The sequence below is a fragment of the Ixodes scapularis genome, unplaced genomic scaffold (assembly GCF_016920785.2).
Source record: "Ixodes scapularis isolate PalLabHiFi unplaced genomic scaffold, ASM1692078v2 PGA_scaffold5__190_contigs__length_132052651, whole genome shotgun sequence".
Taxonomy (NCBI): Eukaryota; Metazoa; Arthropoda; class Arachnida; order Ixodida; family Ixodidae; genus Ixodes; species Ixodes scapularis.
In genome coordinates this window covers 19,266,989-19,284,596 of record NW_024609880.1, presented here as the reverse complement: position 1 = coordinate 19,284,596, position 17,608 = coordinate 19,266,989, and the positions used below count along the sequence as shown (strand labels likewise).

General features: G+C 43.4%; 1 protein-coding gene across 1 annotated transcript in view; it reads right to left on the bottom strand.

The window, feature by feature from the left end:
* LOC8051647 (neuroligin-1) overlaps positions 1 to 17,608 on the bottom strand; it is a 151,663-nt gene that overhangs the window by 2,850 nt on the left and 131,205 nt on the right. Inside the window, exons 5-8 of the mRNA XM_040504743.1 lie at positions 10,890 to 11,002; positions 7,448 to 7,986; positions 6,289 to 6,492; positions 1,252 to 1,481 (exon numbers count right to left, since the gene is read on the bottom strand). Coding sequence (XP_040360677.1) covers positions 1,252 to 1,481; positions 6,289 to 6,492; positions 7,448 to 7,986; positions 10,890 to 11,002 — 1,086 coding nt within the window. The remainder of the gene's footprint in view (positions 1 to 1,251; positions 1,482 to 6,288; positions 6,493 to 7,447; positions 7,987 to 10,889; positions 11,003 to 17,608) is intronic.

The following is a 17,608-nucleotide window of genomic DNA, read 5'->3' as shown; positions in this document are numbered from 1 at the left end:
CCGCGGCACTGAAGTCCGGAGGGCAAGGCCATATATAAAAACAAAAAAATATATTAGTTGATAAATGACGTATTGATTTAGCTGTAAGTAGGCTTGTGTTTCAAGCAACGTAGACTGAGCCAAACAAAAATCAGTGGTGTAGACGAAAGTAAATCTCGATACATATAAGATATATGCAAACGAGAAATACAAAACAATGTTGAATAAAATGATCGTACGAAGGAAAGTAGATCGGAGTAAAAACGAAATTGATGAAAATAAATGCTTGCCGAAGGCAGTCACTTGAAAGGCGTCCTTAGCAATTGTTTCGCAATTTAGAGCGCATTGAATACTTGTGAATGTAGTTTTGAACTGCTGGCACTGAACGGAGAGGTCACCTCAAACCAGCACGCACCGCTCTTCCAGCACAGGCAGCATATAAAGCCGTAAGTATTTATAAACTGCTTATAATGTGCCTACACAAAACTCATTAGCCATTAGTGTGCTAAAAATTGTGTTTTATAATAATATTTTTTATGAACGATTGTGCGTTTTCTAGCAGATAAATTTATTTGTATACCTTTCGGGCAACATTATGCAGAAATAGCCGTGTAGATGGCACAGAAACAAATGTATGTATCTTAAGTGTTTAAATTTTTCTTTTTACAGAATTATGAAAAAGGTGGTCGACAAAGGCTTTTTTTTAATTGTTGAGGTATCACATAAAAATTAAGCTAACGTGCGAGCTTTAATAGTATTGATAAAAACGCTTCTGCTATACTTCTGTACGAAGTATATTGTTTTACTATGTATCACAGCCGCCGCCATCAGTCAGAAACTAAGCACGGGCGCTTTGGACATGGCGTCGCTCAACTTGCCGTTGTGCCGTGGTTAATCGCACCTCCTGTGTAATAATGTCGTAATTCGGAATTTAGTATATAAGCTGAAAGAGGCAAGCGCTGAGGATGTTGTGAAGTTGATTGTTCCGTGAGGGCTCGGCTGGGACTTGTTATCAATGGTTGAACACTCGAGCCTAAACTGTGCCACGCGTTGAACTCCAAGTGGTGAGGTCGCACATCCAGAACTGGGCCTTTTCTAACTAGGACGTGATGAATTGCACCTAAGTAGAAAACTAGGGCCATGAACAGAGACGAGGAGAGGGTATAAAATAAATCCATGCGAGAGATGAAATATAAAGTATAAAATAAATTCACGTGTGAGGATGATGTCCATTGAGAGTTAGGAGGATGAAAATTTGTCTTACGTACTCACACGCACAGCTCCTGAGTGTTGTGACCCGTGCCCTGTTGCGGCTGCTGCTGCTGCTGTTGCTGCTGCTGCTGTTGTTGGTGCTGATGCTGCTGATGCTGCTGATGCCTCAAAAGCGTGGCCTGATGAAACGGACCCCCGGGGGACAGGACGCGAGCCGAAGCCGAGAGCGGGAGCAAGGGCTGGGACTCGGGATGGTCTGAAGGCAGCAGTCCGTTCGGCTTAGGGGGAACCTGTGGTGTTGCGCCGTCAAGGTGGGCCGGGTAATTCAACTATTCAAGTGAATGCAACACTGACTAGATAGCGCAAGATGCCGTCCAATGATTTTTTTTTATCCTGCATTAATCCATGCACCTTTCCTCCAAGGCCACCGACACATGGCGAAAGAATCCTTGCGCCGATTCGCGTTATAATTATATCTTTTAGCAGACCGAGGTACTTTTTTTTTTCTAACCGCAATTCAGTGCACTCTCAGTCTCTACTACCCCAAAGCTACTACATTAAAGATATCGCTACAAATACGTTTCATTTTCAATCCAACGACCGACACGGTCAACAGCGTTATCCCGATGTGAACGTCCATTTATTTTAAGTATCTTTTTTACTGATGACGAACCTGCTTAGACGTGTTGAATATATCCTTTGATTTGAAGACTTGTGTTACGCATTTATTGGCTCTCTCAAGCAAACCTTCCGTCATAAAACAAAGCAGCAAAATCGGCCCCTACGTATCAAAAGATAAAAATATTATTGAAAGTCCCATCAGCTGATAAGTCTTACATCGTGTGAAAATTCAATGCGTAGTTCTGTTCGTCTAGCAAAGTAGAGCAAAAAACTTGCCAAAATCAGCGTTGGGCTTGTTCGCAGTTACTGGTTGCGCCATTTCCCAATAGGCTCAGGGAGCAGACAACACCGTGCGTTATCTGATATCTACGTCGGATCCAGACTGACAAGTCATGCGCACCCGCGAGGCGAGCACAGTTAACTTCGCAGACGACATCTGCCAGCTGATGGTACTTCAGGGACAAGTGCGCTACAGCCGATCAATAACGTCTTTTGTGGGATTGTCCGATGCTAGAGGAGACAAGGAGCAAGCACCGAGAGAGGACATAATCTCACTGGAGTGCGAGACACAACCGCCCGCTGGCCAGACAAAGAAATTGAGGATCTAGGCACTTACTTTTTTATTTCATTCACGAAGTAGACCTGATCACAGATATCTATTCCGTAGCTTTATTCTCCTTCTCTCTCGCGCAGTCTTGACCAAGCAGCAAAGCTACCGACAAGAGTCCCCGTGGACCCCCTCTTATGTCTCATACAGCTCGCATGCTTGCTGCGCCTATCGGGAGATCGTCGTATGCTAATGCATCCGTGGCTGACTTTGGCAAGATTTTAAAGCGAAAGCCTTACTTTCCCCATTACTCAAAAGAGCGGCCGCGTTGTGCCCGAAAGATACGTCATAAAGCACGCGCCTCAAAAATAAAACACAAGGAAAAGCACAGCAACGCAGATTCTTCGTCACGGAAGCCTGCGGGGGCGCTCAAGGTCAATGCGGACGCGCCTCAGAAATGAAGCACAAAGAAAAGCACAGTAACGCGGACGCTTTGACACGGACGCCGTCGTGAAATTGGCGGGGTTTACCGCCCCTGCGCAGTTGGGGAGCATGATGTCCCTGCCGGAGCACCGTGCGATAAAGAAAGACGTGGCGCGCAGATTGCTGAAATGCGCCGCGTGTAGGAATGCAAAAGCATTCCTACATGTAAACAGTCCTCAGTGTCTCGGCCTGATTTTCGTTTCTATAATTTTATTAGAGAAAGGGAACTACGCCTCGACAGTTCACACGGTGATCCTGAACTTCTCAGTGCACATTGCGTGAACGTTTGATCATTCTATTTTAAGTCGCCGATTATTTGCGGCTCGTTTTACAGCGGTAATTTCGCTTGGGACACCATATATTAAAAAAAAAATGTACGAGTAAAAAATGGGCGTTCATTTTTTCCTTAAAGGTATTAGGCATACATATACATGAAACGAATTGTAGGAAATTAGTGTAAGAATTGCTGTGTCACGTGACGTATATTTTACAACCATTTTAAACGGGAAGCTAAAAGTTTCCATAAGTCACGTGACGTCCTGACACGTGATGTCGATTTCCCCCGCTAAATTTAGCGGGGAAACTCTACTGGTGTCTGGGTCGAATGACGTTATTTTTTCATCCAAATTTCGTGTGTAACTGAATTGGTATATGGGTCACAAGATGTAAATTTTCCTGCTAAATTTAGCGGGTAATTGGATTGGTGAATAGGTCCTGTAACTTTAATTTCCCACTAAATGTAACTAACAAACTGATTATTTGTTTTGGCTAAAGGACGTAAATTTTCCCGCTAAATTTAGCGGGGAAACTGAGTTGACGTAAAGGTCACCCGCAGTCAATATCCTCACGGTGTATGCGTTCCCTGATGTCACGTGAAGCCATTTTCCCCACTAAATGTTAGCGGAAAATGCACGGACGGGTGGACGGAAAGACAGACGGACAAAAGTTTGGGATTGAGGGTAGCGTTAAAAAGCGCTTCATGTTTCAAAGAAAACCTATATTCTACACGCGAATAAACTTTCTTGGATCTGCCACGAGACGGCACCTCAAGCTTTCGGTCGAGCATCGGTTGGTGTAAACTTTCCTCAAAAAGAACAGCAGCTACGGCATCAACCTCAATTCCTTCCTAAGAGTATTCAACATCACTCAAAACTTGGCACCTACTACCTGGAGGACAAAACTCAAACTCGCCTCGATTCTATCTTTTTTATTGGATGTTAAGTTTATCCCTCTGGTGTCCAGAATAGCTTGAAAGTGTTGCGTCGGTGACTTGAACAATGTTGCGTCGGTGACTTGCACTGTCATATCTCTGTGTGATATACCGCCCCACGCATGCGCGCCATATGTTATCGCTTGGCGCCCTGTCTAGAAGAGCGGAACGCCGCTGCTGTGGGAATCACTTTCATCTTGTTCGTTCTTGACGATTGACCATGTTGCAAGAAAGCAGTAAGCCCTGCTGCGTCTGTCCCAACTTCCCCTCAACGTAACAGTGGCGACGAGGATGGTATCCCACTAAAGAATGATTTATTTCTCCCACGCCATGTCCGCCTCAATAAATTACGCCCCATCTGTTGCAGAGGCGAGGGCACCTGCGCTTAGCAATGAAGAGTCGAATTGAATCTTCAAAACCGGTCACTTGTTCTTTAAAGCCAAACTGACAGAGGATGGGAGGTATGACGGTGTGCACCACTGACCTCGAAACACTGGAAGAAAAAAAAAACTGGCGCAAATATTGCAAAATTATTTAAAAGGGTCTCTACTATGTAAAACGCTGAGTGCACCTGTGCCTTCCCCCAGGTCGTAACTGCCTTCAGTCATTGGACGTAAAAAATGCGGCAAATGACAAACGTTGCTTAAACTCAACATTTTGAGAACAGAGATTGTTTCCAAAATACGTTTCAAACACAAACACAAATATTATAAAACTCTGAAAGCTCGGTTTGTAGTGATTAGTAATGCACCATCCAAGACTGGATACATAAAATATGGTGTTCCACAAGGATCCATATCGGGACCAGTATTGTTTCTTTTCTATATTAATGATATCGTTTCCATCCCTCAAATTCCAGACATTGTCCTCTACGCAGACAATACAAATGTTTTTTTTTTTGTTTTGTTTTTTTTCCATCCAGAAACGCATCATCTTATATTCTCGTCATAAATATGCGGTTTAAAAATCTACCCAAATAGCTTGTCGCCATTCAGCTTCTTCTAAATATTAAAACAAGATATGTAGTTTTCCCTTCCATTAATTGACCAATGAATCTTGTTAGCTCCTTGATCTTTCAATCACACTCCTTGGAACGGGTTTTTGATAAAACATTTTTAGGAGTTAAGTTTTATGAGAACCTTCGTTGGACGTTCCATTGAGTCGTGTGAAACGTTGTATCACGCAATTTGGAGGCATGCTGAATAGTTTTGGAACATTACTTGCTATGTGGCCAAATCGTCAGCTTAAATTCGCTAATCTTGATTCGCAACTACCTTACTGCTTACTTGACTGGGGAAGGCGGGTTACACCTACATCTAATATAAAAAGTTTCTACCTAATACTGAATAAAGGCGCACGGTTTATTAAATCTGATTGAGCTTCGATACTGTTTCTTCCTACTTTGAATAAAATCGTGAATTGAATATTGAACCCTTATATAACCAACGATCGTCTAAAATCCTTTCTTGGGTGCTAAAAGACGACCCCAAAAATTATTTTTGTCTACATAATCAATATCTGATACACACTACAGTTTTAGACATAGACATAGCATAAAATCTAGAACCAGAACTATTCCACTCAAAGTTTGAATTGGGAAAGTCCAACTCGGCTGAACATTTACCTTAACTCAATTGATATATTGGAACGACCTTCCTCTCCGCAGACCTTCAGGAAACAATCGAAGATATATTTCTTAAATGTTGTTTAATGGCTTCTAATGGGGTTTAATATGTTCAGTGGCTTTCATTTTAAATTGTGTTGTTGCCTTGTAAGTTTTCTAAATTCTAGTGTGTTTGAAGTTTTCATGTAGCATTTATTTTGCTCTTTTCTAGTTTTGCTTGTGTTGCTAGTCTATTATGTTGTTAGAAACCCCAGTGAGGCGACCTTTGCTGTCGCATTTTGCCTCAGCTCCAAGGCAATGCTGTATTGTCAAACTGAAAATATACTTACACGCAGACGTACGTAAACGAAACAATTTATTTGTAGCACGAAGATTATAGTATTCTCTTTGTTGTAAAACCACGTCAGAATATCTAGGTTTTCAGTATGTCAAGTAATATTGTGGGCATGAAAGGGATAACTCTCATGTGGATGACCATACCCAGGGCAAAAAAAGTGTATAATCAGAAAGCTGGCTGCTTGGCCAACCGTCGACTAGAACTGTCCGGTTATTATAAAGATCACACATGGTGGCGTTTATGAAGAAGAAACTAGTTATGGTTCGCGAACCCACCTTGGGAGGTGCGACGGCGAGGCATCCACCAACGACAGATGGAGGCGTTCCTTTGTAGTCTAGGTGCCCGGTGCATCCCCCACCAAGCTGGCCACAAGGCGACGATGGCGGAGGCCTCTTCAGAGTGCCCCCGGAGAGGATGGACGCCGGCTCAGACGCTGGAATGCCGCCCATGCCAGACAGGTCGTCGCCCATGCGTGGAGGCTGTCAACGGTGGCGAGGGAAACAAAACAAAATTGGCTACCGACCGCTTTGCATGATAGTTCACTTAAAACTGTCATTTCAATGATGAGTATATCTTACGTCTTTTACTATCCATGTTTTTAGTCCTTTGAACTCAAGGTATGCTGTTATATCTAAGATTGAGTTTTAATTGCAATGAGATCCTGGAGTGAAAGATGTCTCATTTATCATTTTATCTGTCAACATTATTCTTCGTTTATTCTCGAGCTTCAAATATGACTTTCTAGGTACATTCCATGTAACATTTCCACTTCATCCATCTCGCCACCTTGACTTCTAGCTTTGCTAAGCGAAGCGCCGATTTGTTCAGTCACTTTTTTATTGTAGGTTCGGGAAGCGGTTGAAGGGGTTTAGTTTTCTTGTCTCTGTGATTGTTTTGTTTACACTGTTTAACAAGTAGCTTCGTGATGTCTGTTTTTCTATCTTAAGAACATTTCATTTGCACTACAGCTATGTATTAAATATCATTGCAGTCTGCTAGCTATTGCCTGCGAGTCTGCCATTGAGGAGCGTCGATGTTTCGAAAAACAGAACACCGACGAAATATTGTTTGATTCTGAAGGCTACTGTGTATTACAACAAAATTTCGCAACGACACCCTAGAAGCGGCTATCTAGCTTAGCGCTTTTCAAGATACCTCTTGTTAAGTTCATGCCTGCTCTGTGAGACTGCCAATGCGCAAGAGGTACTCGCAGGGAAGAAGCGGGCCCAGCCTGACGCGACAAACGGCACACCTAATAACACAGTTTAAAAGGTTGTGCAATTCGAGTATCTATTTTGAATCGTCAAGAAAATTAATATCCTAGACACACCCAAGAGTAAGAAAACGAAAATCTATTTGCATAACAAGAAAAAAAAACAAAAAAACAGCCGAGCTGTTTTTTTCTTTTTTGAAAGCAGCCCCGGCAAGGCTCACCTCGAAAGGCCTCTTCTTGCCCTTGTCTGTCGCCCTGCCCTTGTCTCTCTGGTAGTAGACGCCGGCGAAGATGAGCACGTTGAGGATGAGCAGCGAGCATCCCACGGCGATGGTGACGCCCAGCGCGGTGGAGTACGTGGCCTGCGGCATGGCCATCGCCTGCGAGTCCGTCTGGTTCGGGTCTCCGGGCGTCGTCACGCCGCCACGACCTTCGCCGGCTGCGTCATGCGCCATGCGGCCACGTCCTCCCGACGTGGTCAACAGCCCTCCCGCGCCGCTCACACCACCCGCGCTGACCCCGTGCGCCGTGTTCGAGTCCACCGTCGAATGGGTCAGGGACGTCGTGGGAGACGGAGACGGCGTCGGTGAAGGGACTTCGCGTACGACCCCGTCGTAGCTGGACGGGTCGTCGAAGTCTTCGAGAAGGTGGTGGGAACGGGGAACGTCGGCACCGCCTGACCGGTGCAGCTTGGGGATGAGCTGGGTCCACACGGAGAGGCGGTGCGCGTGGTAGTGGTCGCGTAGTTTGGGCTTAATGCCTGCGAGTATTCAAAGTAGTTTCAGGGGTGAGATGGGTAGCCCTCTAAGAAAAAAGCTCTTTTTTAGTCTGCCAGAAAGACGTTCCGTACGAAGAATACATTGGGAAGGCGCACTTAAAATTTTGCAGCCTGCCAGAGTGACCTTAAATCACGTGTTTTCACGTAGCCAACGTTGTTAGTAGTTCTATTAACGTTGGGTTTCTACCCATGGTGCTACGTGACATTACGTAACACCACCATTTCGCGCCGTAAGTCAAGGGACACCATGAGGTGACATTCTGACTCTATGCGAGCTGGAGTCGTGACCCACAGTGGCACGAGCAATGATACCACGTGATCTCGGGTAGCACCAACTACGTTAGCGCATGACGATTAATGACGTCAGCCAAAATATTTAAATAAGTTATTCCACTAAGATTACCCTAACGCAGAACTTTATGGCGATCGCTACGGAGACGTTGAAGCAAATTTAAACTTAACTTTTGTTAAAACATATTCTGCGTAAAGAACAACCTGAAGCTACTTTTTCCCCGAAGTACGCGGAAAGCTAATTGAGGTATGCATGGTGGTACACATTTTCACTTAAAAATATCTTAGAAGGGCACTTTGTTGACGGGACTTTTTTATTTTGCAGCTTGTCAAGTTCTCTATTTTTGTCCCTTTCTTCCGTGATTGCTACGATCGGCTCAACGACTGTTTTGTTTAAACTTAGATTGAGAGGCACATATACGGTGAAGATGGGTGCATGGCGCCTCCCAGGAGATTTTTACCTGGAGGTCTTCCAAGATGCAGCTATAGTCACACGTGGCTTGAAAGCTTAAAGTGAGCTCAGGCGGTTGTTTCGAGACACCCGAACTACGCAGATATTAGGATGGTTGTGGACGTTTCAGCTGACTCGAAAATCGTCGCGAAAACTACCAAACAAACAAAGAAAAAGCGCTCACACAGCGCTCACTAACAACTCTGTATTGCTTGACAAACGTCACGCAATACAACCTTCAGCCTGTACAAATACGTGACAACACCCTCAAATCGAGCAACCTGCTGCTCCAAGTAGCATAGAACAAGCTTTGCGTCTTGCGTTGAGGGGGCTGCCTATGAATTCGCCCTTTCCTGTGGAAGAGAATACGCAGGAAACCCTGGGCGATGTCTTAATGACGGCCTTTGTGAACATAACAACCACATCGTCGTCGCCAACTCATGCCACTTGGGAATTCGCTGACGGGATTGTGGGTCGTTCGCCGCATTTCAACAATTGCACCGTGTTGGGCAGGAGTGTTAACCAAATAACAACGGAAATGATCGAAGCCCAGAACATTAAACGACTGGAGGAAAAGTGTAGACTGTCTATAATATTGTCACAAAAAGAGAGTGATTATTTAGTCGCAAGTTTGTCAAGGTGTTAGAAAGGATTTTTTCGTCTTTCAATTTCCTTTTTCTTTCTTTTTGAGAGGCTTCTGAAATTTAGGTAGAACAAGAAGCAGAATTTTGTCACGCAATACAGTGTTGTTAGTGGGCGCTGAGTGTGTGTTTTGTTTTGTGTGTGTTTGGAAGCTTGAGCGATAGCTTTTCGAGTGCGCTGTAACATCGACCAACATGAACAACCAACTCGCCCAATCTAAAGTGTTTAAAATTTAGGAATATCCATGCTGTGGTGTTCCCGGCATGTCATTCATTATTTATAGATTCATATGAGCTATTGAGAAAAAGTACACTACAAGCAGTACTAAAACTAGCATCATCAATTTTAAGATTATTCGAGCGGGGTGGCGCCACATGTTGTATAACTTAGAAACCGTGCATGGCGTCTAACAAACCCGGATTTTGCTGAGGTGTTTTCGCTTCGGTAGTATGAGCTTTGCCAGCCTTCGTTCAGCAAAAGGTGCAATCCCTATATACTGCTCCAGATTGCATTTGACGTCACGTTTTTAGTGGTGCCAGTGGAATCTCTCAGCCGCTCAGATCAAACTAAACTTCTATTAGTTCGCGTTAAAAATTATTACGACTTGCAAGATGGATCACTAGTTTAGGCATGCTTAGTAATATGTTGAACCAATTTTGAGACATATCAATGTCTATAATACAATTTCACTTTTCAGAAACGGATGTCCTATGCATCTTATTTCAGCCTCCCACTCAATGAGATTACGGCACAGGGGAATAAGAAGTTCGAAGAACGAACTCGAAGCAAGAAGTGTAAACACACAAGGCCAAGCGGTTCTGAGTCAGTGAGTAACTATGGTGTACAGCGAAAAACTATGCTTCGTTTTACCTTCAGTGAGAGCAGAGATAACGTAATTCATCGAGTACGTCAATAAAGCAGCGCAAAAATCGCAACGTCTTGGTGTTCGTCGCGTTTCTGTGCGTCTGTTTTTACTGAATAGACCAACAACTCGCAGAAACTGCCTCTTGACTTCGTGTTTTGTTTTGTTTTGTTCTTTTAGTTTATGTGTTGATGCATGTAGGTCTTCGAGCTCTTGATTCCGCTCTGACGTAATCTGAAACTAGATATGGCACAAAAACTGAACTTGCTTTTATGTTATGCTCCACCGCATACAAACCTGAATGCAGTGTGAACACATTAATTTCGCCTCTTAAACATAGACGTATACTTTGGGGGAATTATACGTAAACATTCGAAGGAAGCGAACAACGTTTTTGCGCCACTTTGATGTAACGTCGTGGTGTCCGAGTCCACGGACGTTCGCAGCAATGAATGCATTGCTTCAGAAAATTGCCCTAGTATATCGTCCAGCTCATATGTACGGCTCGCACGCACATAGACGCAGATGGCTAGGGCGTGCAATTCGCGTGCGCGTTTGTTTTGGACGGCAGAGAGGTGATATGCCCGCAACGCACGTACAGCCTTTCCCTAGGAAGTTTCCGAAAATAAGATGATTTACCTATCATGAGGTACTTTTGATGCACCGGATCATACGCCGGCCAGGCGATCTTTTCGACACGACCGCCCTTGCCCCGGTCAGACTCCGACTCCGACGAAGTGAAGTTCGGTGAGCTGGAAGGAAGACGAGGAACATCGGTAATAAGGCGCTCTACATCGTTCGTATCGGACAGTCTCCGCACAAAAGTTAATATTGAAAAAAGGTAGCGAATTAATCCGCGTTTCTGAGCCGCTTTGGCCCATCCGAAAAACATTGTCTCGATGAATAGAACTGTATACAATACTGCGTTTCTTCCACACGCGTAGCCAGCGTGAGCTTCTTCTAAGTCTCGTAATAAGTTAGATGAAAAACCCCGTACTTATAATAAATGCGCAGAGATTCGCCGACGCCACAATGTATTCTACGCATAGTGATTCCCAAAAAGACCAAAGCACTGCAAAGATTTCTGTATTTTTTTTTTTTTTTTTTCATTTGTCGTCACCGCTTGTTTTGGAAAACTGTACCAAACTCAGGCATGATCGGAGTAGTTTCTATACCGTAGGAATGAACGGCAAACCCAGTTCACAAAGATAATGCCCACTATACGCCGATAGCCAGAAAGTCACAGTTAGGGCCACCGGTATATTGACTGGAATAAAAGAGTTTCGTGTTGCGTTCTGTTGTCGCGAAGAAATAATGGGCGAGCAGCCATAGAGTGCTAAAAAAATATACCCACTCAAATATAAACAAATATCTGTCTTGGGGAGGTTGGAGCTGGCGCAGGACGTAGCGTCAAATGAAGATCATAAAAATAAGTGTAAAAAAAATCTTTTCAAATCGAGATGAAAAAAAAAAAAATAACACAGAGGAGGCAAGCATTAAATAAAAACATGAAAAAACAAACAAAAAAACATCCAATGTCTCTCTCCGAACGTTGTCGCCATAGCTATTCCGGCCTTGAGTAGAGCGTACACTAAAATGAAATGGAAATTGCGCTAGCCGACAACGCTTCTCTTGTAGTACGGGGTGTTTTCGTCCGCCGATGAGACTACATATTTCACTTGTAATGCTGTTTTTCGCTTTATTCTTACGCTGGCTGCTCCGCGAAGGACATATGTGGCATAAATCATGTCGGATGGAGAGATTTTTTCTCGGCCTCGGTACACCAACGGTGGTCTGACTTTCGCGGCGAAATAAGGCACTTAAAACGGATGGGCGTGAATGGTGTCCTTTTTTCAAAGCATATAAGACGCTCAATTACGCTGTTTTTGCAAGTTTATTGTAATATATGTTTTAACACTCCCTGTGTGTGTGTTTTTTTAATAATACCTATAATCGAGACAATGTAAACATCCGCTTAATTCAGCTAATCAAATAGATATGTTATTTATTTTAGGACTTGGAATTAATGTTTATTCGAGACTCGCAAATGTTTGCACTCCGTGCTGTCGCGCGTCTGCTGTGGGCATTTCGAACTTGGTTATCGAAGCGATAATATCATGTTAGTATTTTTTTTTGCTTCATCTTATTCGATTTACATATACCCTAGCACAAATATCAGCCACGCGAGTTGATAAGAGAAGCAATACATCATAATTCGCAGTTGATCCGGCGGGATGAATTGTGTATTGTACAATAGTTGAGCTTGTAACTCGATTGCTCTATATGAACTCGTTTATTATAGAAGTTGTTTATTTTGTAGTCAAACTCATAATGCGGCTAATAATGACAAGTTTTCTTGGGAGGCCATAAAATCTGTATGTATGTAACTATTTGCCACAAAGTAATGATGTAGGTAATGTGATGTAGGTAAGATTTAAAATACAATATCTGTTTTAGTCTCTGCCACATGTTCCTTAGAAACAAATCATCTCAAAATGCGTTACCGGTAGGCTATATTTCTTAAGGCTTTAATTCGTCTGAACCATCTGAACTTCTTGATTTACAGCGCTGAATGGAGACACTGCGTAAACGCAAACAATTTGCTCAACAAAAGTTTTGAACGACGTTAGACCAATCATAATATATACCACATTTTTCCGAGGAGCAACGTACAAAACAGTTCCATAGCGATCGTAAAACGAGCATGCCGCTAGTAGTAATTCAAAATGGTGGCCCCACCAAACTTTATGTATTAACTGATAGGAAAAGATGCGCAGGGCTCCTCTTTTTTGGATGCTCAGCCGCCAACACGAGCCCGTTTCGATTCGCTCTGATCGAGCAGCGCGTCTGCGCTTGGAGCTTGCCAGACGGCAGAGTAGGCGAACGAGAGAAACTCGAGCCGGCGACCTTCCTGCTGTTTTATTTATACGGCCAGCTAAAATAGTGCAGTCGGGGAAGTAAATGAAGCTGGCGACAGTGAGCCTATCGGCGAGGCAATATTTCACGCTTTTTCACTGAAAAACAGTAAAATGGCATGAAATATGAAGCCTGCTTTAGAGTTTCACAACTTCAGTGACATACCATCGCTAACAAATAAAATGCTAAAATAACGACGGATATAAAGAGCGCTTGAAAAACATGCAGTGATTCAAAAGCGAAGTCCAGGCTCGTAGTCACCGTTTTAGAACGTATGATTTTGTTTCCGCCAACATAAAGACACATCCATGTATCTCTCTCTCCCCGCTCTCTCTTTTTCTCTCTCTCTCTATATATATAGATAGGGTGTTTTATTTTTATTCTTACACATTTGTTTAAAAAAAAAAACGTGAAAGCTACACTAATCCGGTTTGTGCAGGTGGGTTATACGGCCAGGCGGACATTATGTGGGTGGCTAATCTTCGCGATACGTCGGCTAATTAATTAAAGTTTGTTAATTAACTTTTTTAATTAGTGGAAATAGACATTTGATTTCAATTAGAAACTTGTAGAGCATCATCGAAAACCAATAAATCAACTATTTTTGGAAAAATATAACGCCGGGGAAGCATTTTACAGCGTTCTGTAGAAACGCTCCATTTGGACGCGTTTCTAGATTTCGGTTTCTTATCGTAGCGCATCACCGCGCCCGCGGTCCTGCTCCCCAGTGGCTGAGACGTGCAACACACGTGCGCCGTACTTCCCTCCATTCTACGAGGGAGGCGAGGAGGTGGCTTCGCGTCGCGACCACCGGGGAGCAGGATCGCGGGCGCGTAGAAGCGCTCCGATAAGAAACCGAAATCTAGAAATGCGTCCAAATAGAGCGTTTTTACAGAACGCCGTAAAATGCTGCCCTGGCGTTATATCCTGCTAAAAATAGTTGATTTAGGGGTTTTCGATGGTGCTCAGCAATTTTCTAATTGAAACCATATGTTTATTTTAAGTAACTAAAAATTTAATTAACGAATTTTAATTAATTAGCCGACTTATCGCGAAGATTAGCCACCCACATAATGTCCGCACAAACCGCATTATTGTAGCTTTCACGTTTTTTTTTTTTTTAAAGTGCAAGAATAAAAAAAAAACACCCCGTATATATATATATATATATTTGTGTGTGTGTGTGTGTGTGTGTGTGTATATATACAGAGTGTTTTTTCTTAACCTTAACATATTTGTTTAAAAAAAGTCGTGAAAGTTACACTTATGCCGCTTGTGGTGGTGAGTTATACGGCCAGGGGGACATATTATAGGGGGCTAATCGTAATGATCAGCCGGCTAATCAAAATTCGTTAATTAACTTTTTAATTAATGAAAATAGACATATGGTTTCATGTAGAAACTTGCTCAGCGTCATCGAAAACCACCAAATCAGTAATTTTCTGAAAAAACCTTGAGCGCGTGCGAAGCGTAGTAGTGCACTAAAGTTAGCACTCGTGGAACAGGTACAAAGCTAGCGGTTGCAATAAGGCGCCCGCGTGATTTTTCTGCCTCTTATCTAGCCCCGGCCTTGTACACGTCGCTGCCAAGAATCGAATCCTGGCTTTTCGCGTGGGAGGAGGGCACGATAACCGTTACGCCACGCGCGAGCTGCCTACTTGGCCAGCTGCGCGCACGGCAATATTATTCGTAAAGTTCATCGACGTTTCAACCTGAGACAGACCTTTTTCAAGACGTTACATTTGACGAAATATTGGCACACTTTGGTTACAAAACGTGGCCCATGACGTCAAGGGACTATGCTAATTCTAAGCACCTGACTCCTTCAAGAGCTCCACGATAACATGATTTAAAAACTCTTGGTATTTATAAATAATAGACTTTGAAAACTCCAAGAACCGTCTCAAGTGCGTTTTCTTCCGTAGATATATATATATATATATATATATATATATATATATATATATATATATATATATATGCAGGGTCTTTGTTTTTAAATAACAAATTTGTTTAGAAAGGTGCAGTAAAAGTTGCACCAAAGCTGTTTGTGCAGTTCGGTTATAAGACCAGCCGAAACATGGTATAGGGGGCTAATCGCACTGTTCAGTCGGCTAATAATTAAAATTCGTTAATTACCCTATAGATATATGGTTTCAATTAAAAACTTGCCCAGCGCCATCGGAAAACACTAAATCAACTTTTTTTCGAAGAATATTACGCAGGGGCAGTATATTACGGCGTTCCGTAAAAATGCTCAATTCGGACCCGTTTCTAGGTTTCGATTTCTTATCCGAACGCATCTCCGCGCCCGCGGTCCTGCTCCGCAGTTTCGGAGAAGGACTGCGTTCAACGTTCCTCCATGCTACGATTGAAGCGAGGGGTTGGCCGGAAAGATGCGTTCCGATAAGAAAGCGAAACCTAGAAACGCGTCCAAATTGAGCGTTTTTACGCAACGCCGTAATATACTGCGCCTACGTCATATCTTTCTAAAAATACTTGTTTTAGTAGTTTTTGATGACGCTGCGGAAGTTTCTAATTGGAACCACATGTCTATTTTCAATCATTAAAAATTTGATTAACGCCTTTTAATTAACTATCCGACTGAACGTTGCGATCAGCCACCTATACTCTGTCCCCCTGGCAATATAACTCACCTGCGCCAACCGCATAAATGTAACTTCCACGGCTTCTCTTAAAAATATCTGTCAATTAAAAAATAAAACTGCAAATATAATGGGTATGGTAACCGGGGGCCGAAGGAGTGGGTATATAACTCAAGAGAAATGATAGCCTTCGTGAAAACAGCAACAAGGGACAATTTATTCTTCGACGTTTCGGCCAGAGGCCGGCCGAAACGTCGGCCGGAGTCTGGCCTTCAGACTACTTAGTATAGAAGTCCCCGCAGCAACACGCAATCACCGAGTTTCAACTTGCTCGCGTGGGTAACGTCAGGGTTAGCGCTGGCCAGCTTTCGAAAGCTGTACACATTCGGCTTGTTTTGCAACAAAATTATACTGTGCTTTAGACAGGCTTCTTGCCTTTACTTTGACAGGAGAATATATATATGGTGAGCTTCCGAAACCTACATATATTTATATATATATAGGTTTCGAAAGCTCGCCAGAGCTGCCGCAGACGTTACCCACGCCAGCAAGTGGAAAAACTCGGTGATTGCGTGTTGCTGCGGGGACTCCTCTATTAAGTAATATGAAAGTTTTATGATAAGGATCGTTAAAGTCGTCCGCTAAATACAGCAGCCACCCTTTTGCGGCGTCCGTAGGTGAGCAGAACCCGCGTACGGATCATACAGATCGCGGCTTCCAAGAGAAAGAACATTTTAAGTGCGCGACCTTGTGGGTGTCCTTACTAGCCGTTGAAAGGCGCTTCAGGAGATCTCAGTGATCAGAAAATTCGCCGGAGAGCGCGACTCTTTAGGGATTCGCTTGAGCCTGATTCGGCGCGCCGGCTTTGTTAAACCCGCATATGGCGAAGCGATTTCGTAATTGAGTGATCCATGGCGCTGTGCGGGGCAGCCTGAGTATCTCATCCTGAGACTTTGACAATTGCACCCAATTAGTATATAGCAGAATTAACGTAACAGTTTCAGTACATAGCCTCTCGGCAGGTAATTTACGCTGCACTCGAAAGACACGATTAAGATTGAAGCCCTCAATATTTTGATGTCAATTACAAAGTTCGTTACTGCTCGTCGACGACGTATAATCGCTCTTTCCTGAACCACTAACCGTTCAGGAATCAAACAGCAAAACAAAATACTGCATATTCTGTTTAACCTGTCTGCGAAAATGCTAGAAGCGCGAGCGGGTGCACTTGACGAATGCTTCTGTTGCACGGGTGTTTGCATAGCTGAGCCGAGGTTAAAACTAAGTATATTGCATCCATGGACTTCGCCGCGGTCTCATTTTGTCGCGACCCAGTATTCGTTATAGAGTATGTGCAAGCAAAACCAACACTATGGGATAGAACAAAAAACTGTTACCATTTGTTTGCGGTGTTGTCACGCGCTCTTGTGCGATCTGAGTATTTCTAAAATCAATGTCCCAGCATTTTTTTTGTTATTGTTATACGCGAAATTTTGCGTGTGTCTGAAATGTGTGGTTGTGATATGGCGACACATGTTCACATTGTTAATACAAAAACAAAAATTACTCACTGCAGTACGACTTTTGCGCGTCGGTACAATGCTTATCCAGATCAAAAACGAGTATGGGGTAGTGGTGTAGGGCACTGGATATAGCTATTCCTCCTGTGATCTTCGACATGAAAGGCAGCAGGGGGCAATACGCGGGAACCTCTTGCTTGATCGCTCCCCGGTTGGGAGGATGCTCGTCCATCTAGAGCATGCAGCGAAGCTAATAGCTATCATTAGTGTATTTGCATGGAAAGGTGAGGCGGAGAACGGGTAATGACGGGGATGA